At 37.5% G+C, this 13,156-nt stretch overlaps 1 protein-coding gene and 1 long non-coding RNA gene across 7 annotated transcripts in view; one reads left to right on the top strand and one right to left on the bottom strand.

Moving 5' to 3' along the window:
• LOC136255195 (zinc finger protein 431-like) overlaps nt 1–13,156 on the top strand; it is a 134,361-nt gene that overhangs the window by 91,699 nt on the left and 29,506 nt on the right. Inside the window, exon 1 of one of the 6 annotated variants that reach the window (XM_066047952.1) lies at nt 12,854–12,954. The exons of the other annotated variants lie outside the window; for them this stretch is intronic. Within the exon in view, the coding sequence (XP_065904024.1) occupies nt 12,903–12,954 (52 nt within the window). The 5' untranslated portion in view covers nt 12,854–12,902. Of the gene's footprint in view, nt 1–12,853; nt 12,955–13,156 lie in introns of those variants that run through there. 6 annotated transcript variants of the gene reach the window in all.
• LOC136255937 (uncharacterized) lies at nt 596–3,723 on the bottom strand. The gene is made up of 3 exons (XR_010701221.1): nt 3,629–3,723; nt 1,348–1,419; nt 596–852 (listed from the first exon to the last, which is right to left on the bottom strand). It is a non-coding gene; the product is annotated as an uncharacterized lncRNA (long non-coding RNA).

The following is a 13,156-nucleotide window of genomic DNA, read 5'->3' as shown; positions in this document are numbered from 1 at the left end:
ACTGTCAACTTCTTTTGCTTATATCTTTTGATAGGAACTATCGATTGAGGTGGGGTTTACACTAAAATGACCCTGAAAAATAGCACAATACTGAATTGTCATACCAATGAATGCATGGAATGTTAGTTATTTAATTTAGTCGGAAATCTCTATTTAAACTGTTCTAAAAGTTTCGTTTAGATTGAAACATATGTTTTCGAGAATGGCTAGTTTGAAATTTGAATTTAGTCACCCCCATGTAATTTGCTCTCTAAGAATTTTACTCGGAATTTAAAGAATGACGCAGAGCACAACTGCGGTCACTGGGTATTGATGAACTGGCGCTCTATGTAGTTAATCAGTGCATAAAGCCACAAAGAAGTGTGCTGCCATAGATTATAGTCCACAGATATAATCTATGGTGCTGCATACCATCGTTCGTTTTTAACAAATTTAGTCGCCCCCACCGTGACGTAATTTGTCCCTCTAAGGGAGTGGCTTAAAGAATGACACAACTGCGGTTACCAGATTTTGACACAAGCTGCGAGTAATTAGCACATGTAGCTAGCCAATTGTCACCATACATTATACATTTTATAGCACCCCCACACAAAAATTATGTGTAATTACAACATACAGAGGACACATGAATGCCAAAAACTTTTCACAACAATAATGTAAGAATTGTACAATAATGACTGTAATATAATAGCTATGAAATGTTTTCCAGTGGCCCGCCATGGTAGCAAGTCTCACATGACGGCATGTATATTCATCCAATCCAAGCACAATGGGAGTAACACGTAAGTATGATGACAAGTTGGTATGACTCCATTTGTAGAATCCAGATGAGTGGGTGTGGCTCCAGTATGTCTAAACAGTTAACAAACATTCCTGTTATAAATACGTGCTAGAGTTGCAATATAATAGCATAGTATTTAAATGCAACAATACATAGTCTTCATTGCATCACTATCAAACAACACTAAGTGGAGGATATTGTTGCATCTCTATCATTACAACCTGTCTTAATGGCCACTAGTACAGAAAGACAACCTCTCTTGAAAAGCCAATTCCAATTGAGAACTTATACACTGTTACCTGCTTATTGAGTAAAGGTGGCAATAAACAAGTTCCACTGTAATTTATACACATGATCTGATCTGTATATTCTGTCAGTGGATGAGATCCACTTGGCCAGGACAAAATGTGACTCAAATGTCCTAGATGATCCATACTCAACCCACTTATGACCCAGTGGCACAATGGAACTGAGTATAGAGAATACAATTATATTTATTTCTAAGATGTGTGGATGTGTGTACACATTACAACACATTACATGTACATACAAGACATGCTACGTACATTTTTAGCATTTCAAGTCACCACATTATACACATACCAGTCAACAATGCTTCATAGTGCCCATCAGTAAACCTGAAGAAAAGTTACGAAAAATAAAAATTCACATAAATACAATGAAACCTCATTATATGGCCAGCTGTGGAACCAAAAAATTTGGCCTGAATAACAAGGTGGCCTTTGAATGAGGTCATAAAGTACTGCTTAGCTATATTTGGGATCTACTAGAGGTGGCCAATATAATGAGGTGGTCTTATTAAAGAGGTGGCCGCTAAGTGAGGTTTCACTGTACAAACAGTTTACAATGGTAAACAATATTAATGGTTAACAATATACACTGAAACCTGCAGGTCATTTCTTGTGGAAGATTGCTCTCTACACAAAATGACACATTCAGAGATTGTATTTAGATGGATGATACGGTAACGCACTGTGACTTCAATATTCGTCATGTGTCACTGCTAGGCAGCAACCATATACACGGCACTGCCAATGCACAACATCGAACTTGCTCGCACAAACAAATTTGCTCAAGACTTTACAAATTGGTAATTAAGGGGTGTGGAAACTAGCTGTTCGTTCGAAAGACTGTGTGGCAGCTGTTTCCCTTCTGTACAAGTGGCCACCAAGACAGGTCCACTGTGGATGAAAGCCAAACATTAGATATTTGGTATTTCATGTGCTGAAGACATTCCAGGGCTTCCAGTAGACTCAAATCTCACCACAGTTTAACTCAGGCAGTGTTGTGGTCACCACTAAACCACTGGAATGCTGTGTTATGTTCATCTTATGCTTGGCTAATATATTGTAGAACTGAAATGGATACTCTGAAAAAATATATCTTATGGATAATGACTTCATCACTTTCTTCATCAGGGGCTTATAAGGACCAATAGTGAAACTTTTTACACTTTGGGCTGACAGCCAACTGCCTAAGTCTGAAGCAGTGCCTCTGGTGCTCTAACAGATTGGCTGCCCCCTTGCTGCCAGCACTCACTGTCTCATACGCTGTCACACACTAAATCCATCTCTATAGCCAGTTAGAACAGCATGCTTCTTACCTTTTTTAAGGCCGCAAAATGCAGCCACCTCTTTAAAAAGCTAGGTCAAAAAATTTTGTCACTACAGCCTGAATAATGACCAGTTTTCACTGTACTATTAGTGATTAGTGATCATGGAGGATTATTTATTAAGATACTAAGATATACAAACGCTACATCCTCTAAATATAGCAGTATAATTTTTTACCCTGGTCCAATGTCTAATAATCGTGACTTCGTGAGAGACTCTACTGTGACAAATACATGTTTATCATGATATGTGCTAATCGCCTTTTTACAATTAAATTTTACAACACAAATGCATTTTGGGGGTTACTATTCAGTGGACTGGACTACTGGACTGGAACACTGGACTGGACTACTGGACTGACATATTTTTGGTTTTTGCACATTCTATGGTTGGATTTATGGAGTCTTGCTAGTAAGCACCCTTAGGGCACCTGCAGCCCACTTCTAAATGCTGAAGGCGAACAGTGGAATATGCGAAAACTGTCTCTTAATATTTTTGCTACTGTTTATTATGCCACTATACAACACTTATTCCTTACCCTGGTGTGTAGTAATTGAATGTGACAGCAATAGTTAACCAGCAATCAACTAGCCAGTAGACAATATCTTTCAAGATATCCTTAGAGCAAGCTTGAGGAGCAAGCTAGTGTCGCCAGCATGGCCAGACCTCTAGACTTGCCTCTAGTTCAGTGCAGGGGCTTACCAATTAGAGATTTTTCAGTATGGCTACTTATAATCTTTAATTGATAAGCTCCTGCACTGAGACAGAAGTCTGGCAGCAAGACTAGCTTGCTTGCTCCTCAAGCTTGCTCTAAGGATATAACTCGAAGGATACCGTCTACTGGCTAGTTGATTGCTGATTAACTATTGTTGTCACAATCAATTCCCTGCACTGCCTGCAGCATTACTACACACCAGGGTAAGAAATAAGTGTTGTATAGTGGCATATTGAACAGTAGCGAAATTATCAAGATAAGAGACAGTTTTCGCATATTCCATTGCTCGTCTTCAGCGTTTAGAAGTGGGCTGCAGATGCCCTAAGGGTACTTACTGGTAAGACTCCATAAATCCAACCATAGAATGTGCAAAAATCAAAAATATGTCAGTCCAGTAGTCCAGTCCAGTGTTCCAGTCCAGTAGTCCAGTCCAGTGTTCCAGTCCAGTAGTCCAGTCCACTGAATAGTAACCCTCAATGCATGTATAGTTAAACTCACCAATTGTGACTAAATCCTTCAACACGAAAAGACAAGTAATGAGACAACCTTGGAGACAACAGCCTTACAAGCCTATTCTGGTGCGCTTATTTAGTAGTAATATAAATTTTAAAGGCGTTTATTTACAACAGGACATAATTATGCGCTCCTCTATTGTCTCTGTACATACTTGCCTTTTCTTTACTATTCTCATTTCATTTCACAAAATCTCTTGGCAGGGGCGTAGCTTCTTCGCTTGAATTAGTCAATGCTTGAAGTAGATAATCTTTTGATTACTGCACAGTAATAAATATAAAAATATAAATAAATAAATAAATAGATCGAGATACTCTAATAGAACAGTAACATTTCTACAAGTGCCATATTTTTATATTGTAAAGTCTGTAAGTAGCTAGTAATTTAAACTATACAATCCGATGCTAAGCGAAGTTGTAACTATGCTAAGTATATATTGCTGTGTTACAGCTATTTTGTGACTGCTCTAATAGAGTATCTTGATCGTTTTAATGCAGCACAAGATGAAAGGCTTTCATCTTGTGCTGCATTAAAACGATCAAGATACTCTATTAGAGCAGTCACAAAATAGCTGTAACACAGCAATATATACTTAGCATAGTTACAACTTCGCTTTAAGGCAAAGTGTTATTAAGGGTTTACTAGTTAAAATGGGTGTTAGTTGACTGCAGTTGCATGCCACTAACAGGGCCGCCCAGAGAAATTAGGGGGCCCAGGGAAAAGAGTTAAAGAGGGGCCCAGGGGCAGGGAAGGGTCTAGATCCTGACTGCTTTATTAGAGTATATCGATCTTTCTTTAAACAGGTATTCAAAGGGCCCCTTTCTGGCTGGGGCAGGGGGAAAAATACCCCAGTTAACCCCCCCCCCCCCCCCCCCATGTGGGCGGCCCTGGCCACTAAAATTGCAGTTATATTTTAATATTCTGTCACTGTAATCTGGGGTTTCTGTCAAAACCATGGAAACTCACCTACTGTTATCAACAGTGCATTGCTTATTCTAACAAAAAGTATTGAAATCCCATCCAAAAACAGCTTATAGCTGTAAAAAAAGTGCGCGTCCAAGTAAAGCAGAGTTAACTGCGACAAAAAGTAATGATATCATAATGCGGCCATGTGTGAGGTATGCAAGTTGTAAAACAGATAATACAATGTTATTGTTAAAGTGTTAATGAGAACTATGTGATGCTGCTAGTTTTTAAGTGTGTGAGCATCTTCATAAATGCCACACAGATTTACTTCTCAATAAAGCAATGTGTATAGATTCTCTGATAGCAATAAATAGTTTGAGTTTGGCCGCCTTTCCTGTATACGGCAATGTTACGAACAAAGGAAAGGCGGCCAAACTCAAACTATTTATTGCTATCAGAGAATCCATACACATTGCTTTATTGAGAAGTAAATCTGTGTGGCATTTATGAAGATGCTCACACACTTAAAAACTAGCAGCATCACATAGTTCTCATTAACACTTTAACAATAACATTGTATTATCTGATTAACCAATATTAATTTTACAACTTGCACACCTCGTACATGGCCGCATTATGATATCATTACTTTTTGTCGTAGTTAACTCTGCTTTACTTGGACGCGCACTTTTTTACAGCTATAAGCTGTTTTTGGATGGGATAGCTTTTACAAAAATGCACTTTGTATAATTATGAATAATAGCATGTATTTAACAAAATTTAACAATGATTTCATGTTTTTGTTTCCATACAGCTATTCTAAGGAACTCCATGCTATCAATGATTTAAACAATGATATATCTTTCCATGATAACGTAATTGCTATGTCTTGAATAATAATAATAATAACTATATAATGTGTCAGCAAAGTACGTACATAGCTACTGTAATAACATAAAAGACACAAAAAGTTACAAACTCATATTTACATCAGGCTGAGTTAACAGTGTGTTCTCTCTTTTTCCGATTCCTCATCAGAAATGCTAGATTTTTTCTTACGCCAAGTCTTTCCTGTTTGAGCATAGGTGGTTTGAGCAACTCAACTGTGTTGCCAGCCTAATCTAATCTTGTCATTAGACCATAGCTTGACAGTACATCATATGAAAGTTTCTCATTGTATCTTTGAATTTACAGCAAATTTTGCATCTGAGTAGAGGAACACTATCACCATCCATTTTGAAGTCTAACCACATCATAGCTAGTGCATGTTGAGTGACTTGTAGCTAATTGTCTCATAGTTAGCTATATCCACTTCTGAACTGCCATGGCCAGTTAGTCCTAGACACTGAAAGCTTCTTACTAGCACACACTGCTAACAATGAAGAACGCTTATGACAGCCTGAATTTAGGCCTGAACTACTTACTGCCATGTCTACCATCCATTACATTTCATCATACCGTCTTCATCCACAAGGTCATATCAGAACAGTTATTTTTCCAGAACTAAAGAATGGAACACCTTGCCACTTAATATTATTAAAACCTCTGCCTCAGATTTATTTAGATCACTTTTACAATCACATTATTGCACTTGTAATTGAATAATTGGTTTGTGTATAGTAACTTTCTCTTTTTTTTCCTGAGAATACCAGCCTCAGCATAAATACTGAGTATAAATAAAGTATATAGCATGGCTTCTCCACAAAAGGAGAGGGAGGGGAAGGCACCTCAAATGCACTCCATTCTGTATGGATCCATCATTAAACAAAACATAAGAAGCTAGTCTGGCCTTCACTGTTAGTTCTAGTTTGTATTACATGCAACCAGCCTAGCTATACTTAATTGAGAATCATGTAGTACATAATGTAACTGAACATCAATTTCTGGGAGTAAGCATACTCCAAGGACTACACAGCATCTCCCACATCCTCGCCCACATCAAATCTATATACATCTGCAAAATCCACCATAACCATAACTACTTGTCAGAGGACCACCACGGACCTGCAAGGTGAAGCCTAAAGGCATGCAACTAGGTAGCTACCTACTTGCTGTAGTATACTGTTACCATTTTTGTGAATTGCACATATCAAAACTATTGTATGGGACTTGTCAAATCAAGCATTTTCAGGTGGTCAACATTGAAAGGTTTCAAAACACTGAGTTAAACCCTTAATAAAAAATTATGCATTAAAATAAGTCTAATATCTGTTTAATATCTTTTTTTAAAACCTCTACTTGGTAAAACAGGCTGATCATAAAATCTCATCATTCCTTGTCATTTGTTGTCCAATACAAAATACATGTATTTTGCAAAAACATTAATTAATTTACAACATTTAACTCACAAAATCTCTACAGCACACCATACAATAAAAGAAAGCCCTTGAATTTCTCTATCCAATGACGATTGTACAATTGGGAAAATGTCGCCATAGCGACAGTTATTTACTGCTGATGATGACATAATATGCGTTCCATACATTCAATAAGATAACTGCACCTAACTCTGGACAGTTTTTGCTTTCAGTGCTATATCTCCACCATGCAAGTGAATTACTTAATCCTTAAAATATGGTGATAAAGCCTATGCTATGGTGCATCAGTCCTGCAAGTTTCATCAAAATATCTCAATCCATTGAGGAGCTGCGCTTCAAAATTCAACTATGACTACAGGGTTTTGCGGAGTTCTTGCAACTTTAAATTTTAAGCGCATGCATACTTGAATCGAGAAAACAGTCTACTGTTGAAGTATTGCGGCTTACTTTTCTAATGCTTGAAGTAATCACAGTAAAATGTACCTTTTCTATATACTTGTAAAGTTAGATGACCATGCACATTGGAGATTCATTATGCATATTCAAGAATGAAAGTTGTGTAGCAAATTAGATCTGATATTATGTCTGTTGACATTCTTTCTTTTAAAGGCTTCAGCATTGACCTTGGTACAGTGTGGTATTTATTAGAGATGGTGATATCAATATCACAAGGAATAACAGTGGCACCTCATAGAGTACGGTGAAGAGTTTGCATTAATAACTACACTGTAAGTTCAAATGGGTACAAATGACCCAAATTTTTGGGTTGTTTTACCTGCAATTCAAACGACCGATTGTTTGGTGATAATGACCCAAGGATGTACTTGATTATTTTAACTTTGTAAGATATAGTCATATTACCCAGATGCCCTAAAGTCTCTTCAACCTCTAGCTAAGTGTTTGAAATAACCTTGCCATCATGGTTGTTTTAACCATATGTGGTAAAATTAACTCAAGTCACAAAATATTTGTTTATTTTTTTGTTTACATTAATTAACAAGTCAGTCATTACTAGTAATGACATACATTAATCTCTCTATGACACATATTCACAATAATTGTTACATACTGCATCTTAATACTTTAAACACACCTGATCTTGTAGAGTTTTCAAATTGTATATAAAACCTATGTTCTCCATGTTCACTTTTGATTGTGGGATGTAACACAAATGTTATAACGGTCAGTGTACTGTAAATTTAACCATGTACCTGGTCATCTAATCTGTGCCATAGTAGACTTGACCATACACACTGAAATTACCCAAATATGTTATTTCAACATCCTAAGTGAACAGTTATATTGACCTACCCTAGTTATTTTGACTAATTTAGTCCAAAGCCTACCCTAGTTATAACTACTTTTAGATGGTCATTTTAACAAAAAAGTTTGTAGTTTAAATTTACCCATGGAGGTTGAATTGATCCATTTGAATTTACTGTGTACTCGTCATGTTTGCATGCATTTGTGCAATGTATACATGCATTGCAGTACACTGAGTTACTTTGTCACATATTATATATAGATCTGCCCATGGAAACAGTATTAAGTTTGTTCAGCCAGCAGCAAAAGTTTATTCTTACAAATTTAGTTTCTTCCCTCAATCAATTCACGTATGTAACAGATTATAAACTGATAGTACCATTATCCTCTCATTATATACATTGATTGAATAATATTTTACAATTAACAGATAAGTAATACAAGTTATATGCATGTAACCGACATATGTAGTTTCCCCACCAATAGCACCAGTTATAGTGTTTGCTCAGTCAAGAGATAACAATTGAGATATTCAAGTTGTTAAATTGTACTGAACCAATGGTTCAATATGACTTGAATATACACACATGTATACAGTCAACCTAGGTTATTCTGTCAGCTGTATTTTGCAAAAAGCAATAATTGTACAACTAAGCTGTAAAAAATTCAAGGCCAAGAATGCATAAGGAAAGTAGCTTCTCTGCTCTTAAAAGGTGTGATATTAAAATCAGATTTGTAGTAGCTACATAAAAAAGTATGACTTGTGTAGGCATATATGCATGCCTTTCAGAATAGTTCAACGAAGTGTCGCAACTGAGATACATAGACTATAAGGCCAATGAAATTTGATTAGCAGTTTCGCGTCATCGCCCGCATGCTTTTGATACACCCGCATTGAATTTCATTATTGGTATTTCAGATTGAAATACTCTAATAGAGCAGTCACTTTTACCCTAATGGAGCAATGAGCTATACTCTAATGGAAAAATCACTTGTTATATGGATTAGTAACGTATTTTAGCTATTTAATGCAGCTTTTTTGGCAGAAATCTTCATGTTTGGGATGTGTGTTGTGCCTTTTGGAAAATAATGAATAATGAATAATAACCGGCCGCCCGCATCAAATTTTCAAAAATCTGAGCGAGAAACTGGTAATCAAGTTTCATTGGCCTAACTATATTTGCAGTTAAAGAAGTTAGTTATATAGCTGATGAACGCTCATACAGTACTATGCTACCCGTCCAATGTATAAAACTGAAAGGTTCTGTGTGGCTAGAATTTTAGCAAATTGTGCATGAGCATGCATGCATGCGGGACTCACATAGCTATCCAACACCTATAAAAAGCGTTTAAATTTTTCATAGAACTAGTGACATATTGTTTGCAATATGCATGGTTACGGCATTTTATTCGTTGCAGTATTCCTGCTATTACAATCAGTGAATTTATGCAGTGCCACGGGATTCTGTTACAGCCGGGAGTACAATTTGGAAATAGACCGCGGAATCACGTCCACCGCTTTGAGAAACTGCTACGGAAGTACCCCTTATTCTGTAACTCCTTGTACTCAATACCGAAGTGCAGCTTCTAACCAACGGTCAGTTCGCTTTGAAACGGATGGACAGAACGTGTCGTACAACATTATTTCACTTTCCCGCCGGTGTTTTTTCCACGTTAACAACGTTCGATACTCGAATGATGGCAGCTCGGATAGAATAAGTGTTTATTTGGACAATAATATGGTTGGCGACTTCACTACTATTTCGAGGTCTAATAATGGCTTTTTGTGGAATGTGTTTAGAGACTCCGGTGTAATAGGTGATGCGCAAACACTCGGACCTGGAGAACACAGACTGACATTTACAATTACTTCCACAGATCGATTTGGTGTGGAAGTGGACAAAGTAAATGTTTCATTTACTCAATGCGACGGTCCGTGCCCAGTAGTCACATCATCTAGTCCATCTTCAATATATGAGAATTGCAATAGTGACATCAATTTACAGACGGAAAACGGAATAGCATCATCTCCGCTCGATCAATGCGATTCAATGAACCCTCAAACCCCGTGCGTCCAGTACCGAAGAAGGGCTTCAAACGGACTTTCAGTTTACCTCGCTAGAAATGGACAGAACATATCACATAACATTACGTCACATTCTTGGTGTGCTTTTAGTATTACCGACGTTCAGTATTCTAATGATGGGGATTCAGACACAGTAAGCATATACCTGGATAACGATATTATCGGTGACTTCAATACGGTTAGAACATATGGTGGAGATGGCCATTTATGGAATGTATTCAGAAGCTCTTATGCGGTAGGGACCACACAGATAATGTCTCCTGGAGTTCACCAACTTTCAGTTAGGGTGTCTTCAACAGATCAATATGGTGTTGAAATTGACAAAGTGAATGTCTCGTTTACATTATGTGATGGTGAGTGCCCAGTAGTGCTTACAACACGCCAACCAGTAGACGTTGAGGAATGTGATAGTGACTACAACTTAGAGATAGAAAATGCATTTGCAACTTCACTAAGGTCATGTGATTCTCTGACTTCCCAGACTCCATGCATCCAATATCGAAGTGAAGCTTCTAATGACACAGCAGTTCATTTTGCAAGCAATAAACAAAATGCGTCATATACAATTACAGCACCTTCCAGTCTGAGTGTTCCTTGCATGTTGACAACATTATGTATTCTAATGATGGTCAAAGAGATTTGCTAAGAATTTACCTGGATAACCACTTGATTGGTGAATTTACTACTCTTGCAAACAGTGGAGGTGGAAATTTATGGAATGTGTTTAGAAGTTCTGGCATTGTAGGTACTCCTCAGATCATCGTTCCTGGAGAACACAAACTTACCATTGTAGTTTCTTCAACAGATGAACGTGGTGTGGAACTTGACAAAGTAAGTCTATCATTTACGCAGTGCGATGGTGAGTGCCCCTCTGTAATACTACCAATGCAACAGCCAGTTGATGAAGGTTGTAATGCTGTCTTAAATTTAGAAATGGAAAATGGACTATCACTAATTACACTACCAGGATGTGACCAAGTATATTCCCCTGCTACATGTATCCAATTTCGAAGCCAGGCTTCTAGTGAACTAACCGTTCGTGTTGTCAGTGATAGACAGGATGTTTGGTTTAATGTTACTTCACAATCCCAGTGCTCCTTACAAGTTAATAATGTTATATATTCCAATGATGGTGAATCAGATGAAATAAGTATATACCTTGACGATACTAAAATTGGTGGATTTGCTACTCGTGTTGAATATGGAAATGGTAATTTATGGAATGTGTTTGAAAACTCTGGACTTGTAGGTAGTAGACTGACTCTCGTTCCTGGACAACACAGGCTTACCTTTAGGGTTGTGTCAACAGATCAACTTGGAGTGGAAATGGACAAAGTGAATGTCTCATTTACACAGTGCAGTGGTGAGTGTCCAACAGTACACAGACAGATGATTACTTATAATGAGGATTGTAATAGTGCTTTGAACTTAGAGATGGAAAATGGAATATCATCTACACTGCTGAAAGAATGCAATCAAGTGTACTCCCAAGCCCCATGCATCCAGTACCGAAGTGAGGCTTCTGATCAACAAACAGTTCATCTAACAAGCAGTGGACAATACGTATCATACACTATCACATCACATTCACGATGCTCTTTCCATATTCTTGGGCTTCAATATTCAAATGATGGTGATTCTGATACAATTAGTATTTACCTGGACAATGAAAGATTTGGGGAATTTATTACACATTCGTCCAGTGGAGGTGGTCATTTGTGGAATGTGTTTGAAAACCCTGGTCTTATAGGCAATACGCAGATCCTCGATCATGGAGAGCACACACTTACCATTAGAGTGTCTGCAACAGATCAATACGGTGTAGAACTTGACATGATAAGAATAGCTTTTTCGATGTGTAACGGTGAATGTCCATCAGTGACACCATTGCACCGTCCAGATGATCAGACCCCAACTAAAAATCCAGATCAGAAAGATACAAATACTAGTCCAGATAATACAAATAATGAGAATCAAGGAGATGGAAGTGAAAATTCAGAAGGTGATTTATCTGATGGAGAAATTGCATGAATACTTGTAACAATTATAGCAGTTCTTGTAATTTCTTTGATAGTAGTAATAGCTTTGTTTTATGCATGCAAACGCAGACAGAAGTACATGTAATCTAAATAGCACAGTATCTTGCTTTGTTTGCATACTCTCTTTGTAAATTATTGTTTTTGGTATTTTCTTTTACTTATACTTACTATGTTGTTGCTTAATCAGTTTTGTTTACTAATAACAACTGTGTCATGATACTATATATACACCATCACTGATGTTTGTTTATAATTATTTTTGCTGGTATCTGTGCGCTGATGGGTTACAATGTGGAGCATTGATACATGCTTGCATAACTGATCAAGAGTGTGATGCATAATAAAACATTTCAAAGTACACTAACAAAGTCAGATAAGCTCTTAGTCAATTCAGATAAGGATTTGCACTTTACAGGCATGAATCCAACCAGTGGTGCACATGCCTCATTGCCTGAGCAGATACAGAGATACTAGTTCTGCGCAGTTTTAATAATAGCTTAGCCTCTGGCTATCAAAAATAGTACTCGTAACTGTTGTGATCATGAAAAGTAATGATCCTGCCAAAGTTTACGCATAATTTTACGGAATCCGGATCCGTGATCACAATATTTACGTTGCTCACGTGATCGTTTGACTTTTAACGAGAAATGGCCTGTACTAGGACACAGCAGAGTAAAAGGAGGCGACCGATACATGGAGGTATGTACTTGTAAACTAGCAAACTGGTACTGAAAGATTTCCACAGTGTCTGCGGGTGGTTTCCTACCCAGACAAGTTTTTACGCTGCCGTCATCGGTCTAGACGGGGGACAAATTCCGGGGGATAACTCAATATAATTTTGATCTGAATCCACGAAGTTTGGGACTATACATGGCCGAGTGCATGTGCTGGTCTCGCGTAT

Source organism: Dysidea avara, chromosome 1 (genome assembly GCF_963678975.1).
Source record: "Dysidea avara chromosome 1, odDysAvar1.4, whole genome shotgun sequence".
In the NCBI taxonomy this organism is placed as follows: domain Eukaryota; kingdom Metazoa; phylum Porifera; class Demospongiae; order Dictyoceratida; family Dysideidae; genus Dysidea; species Dysidea avara.
This window is presented reverse-complemented; position numbering and strand designations above follow the sequence as displayed.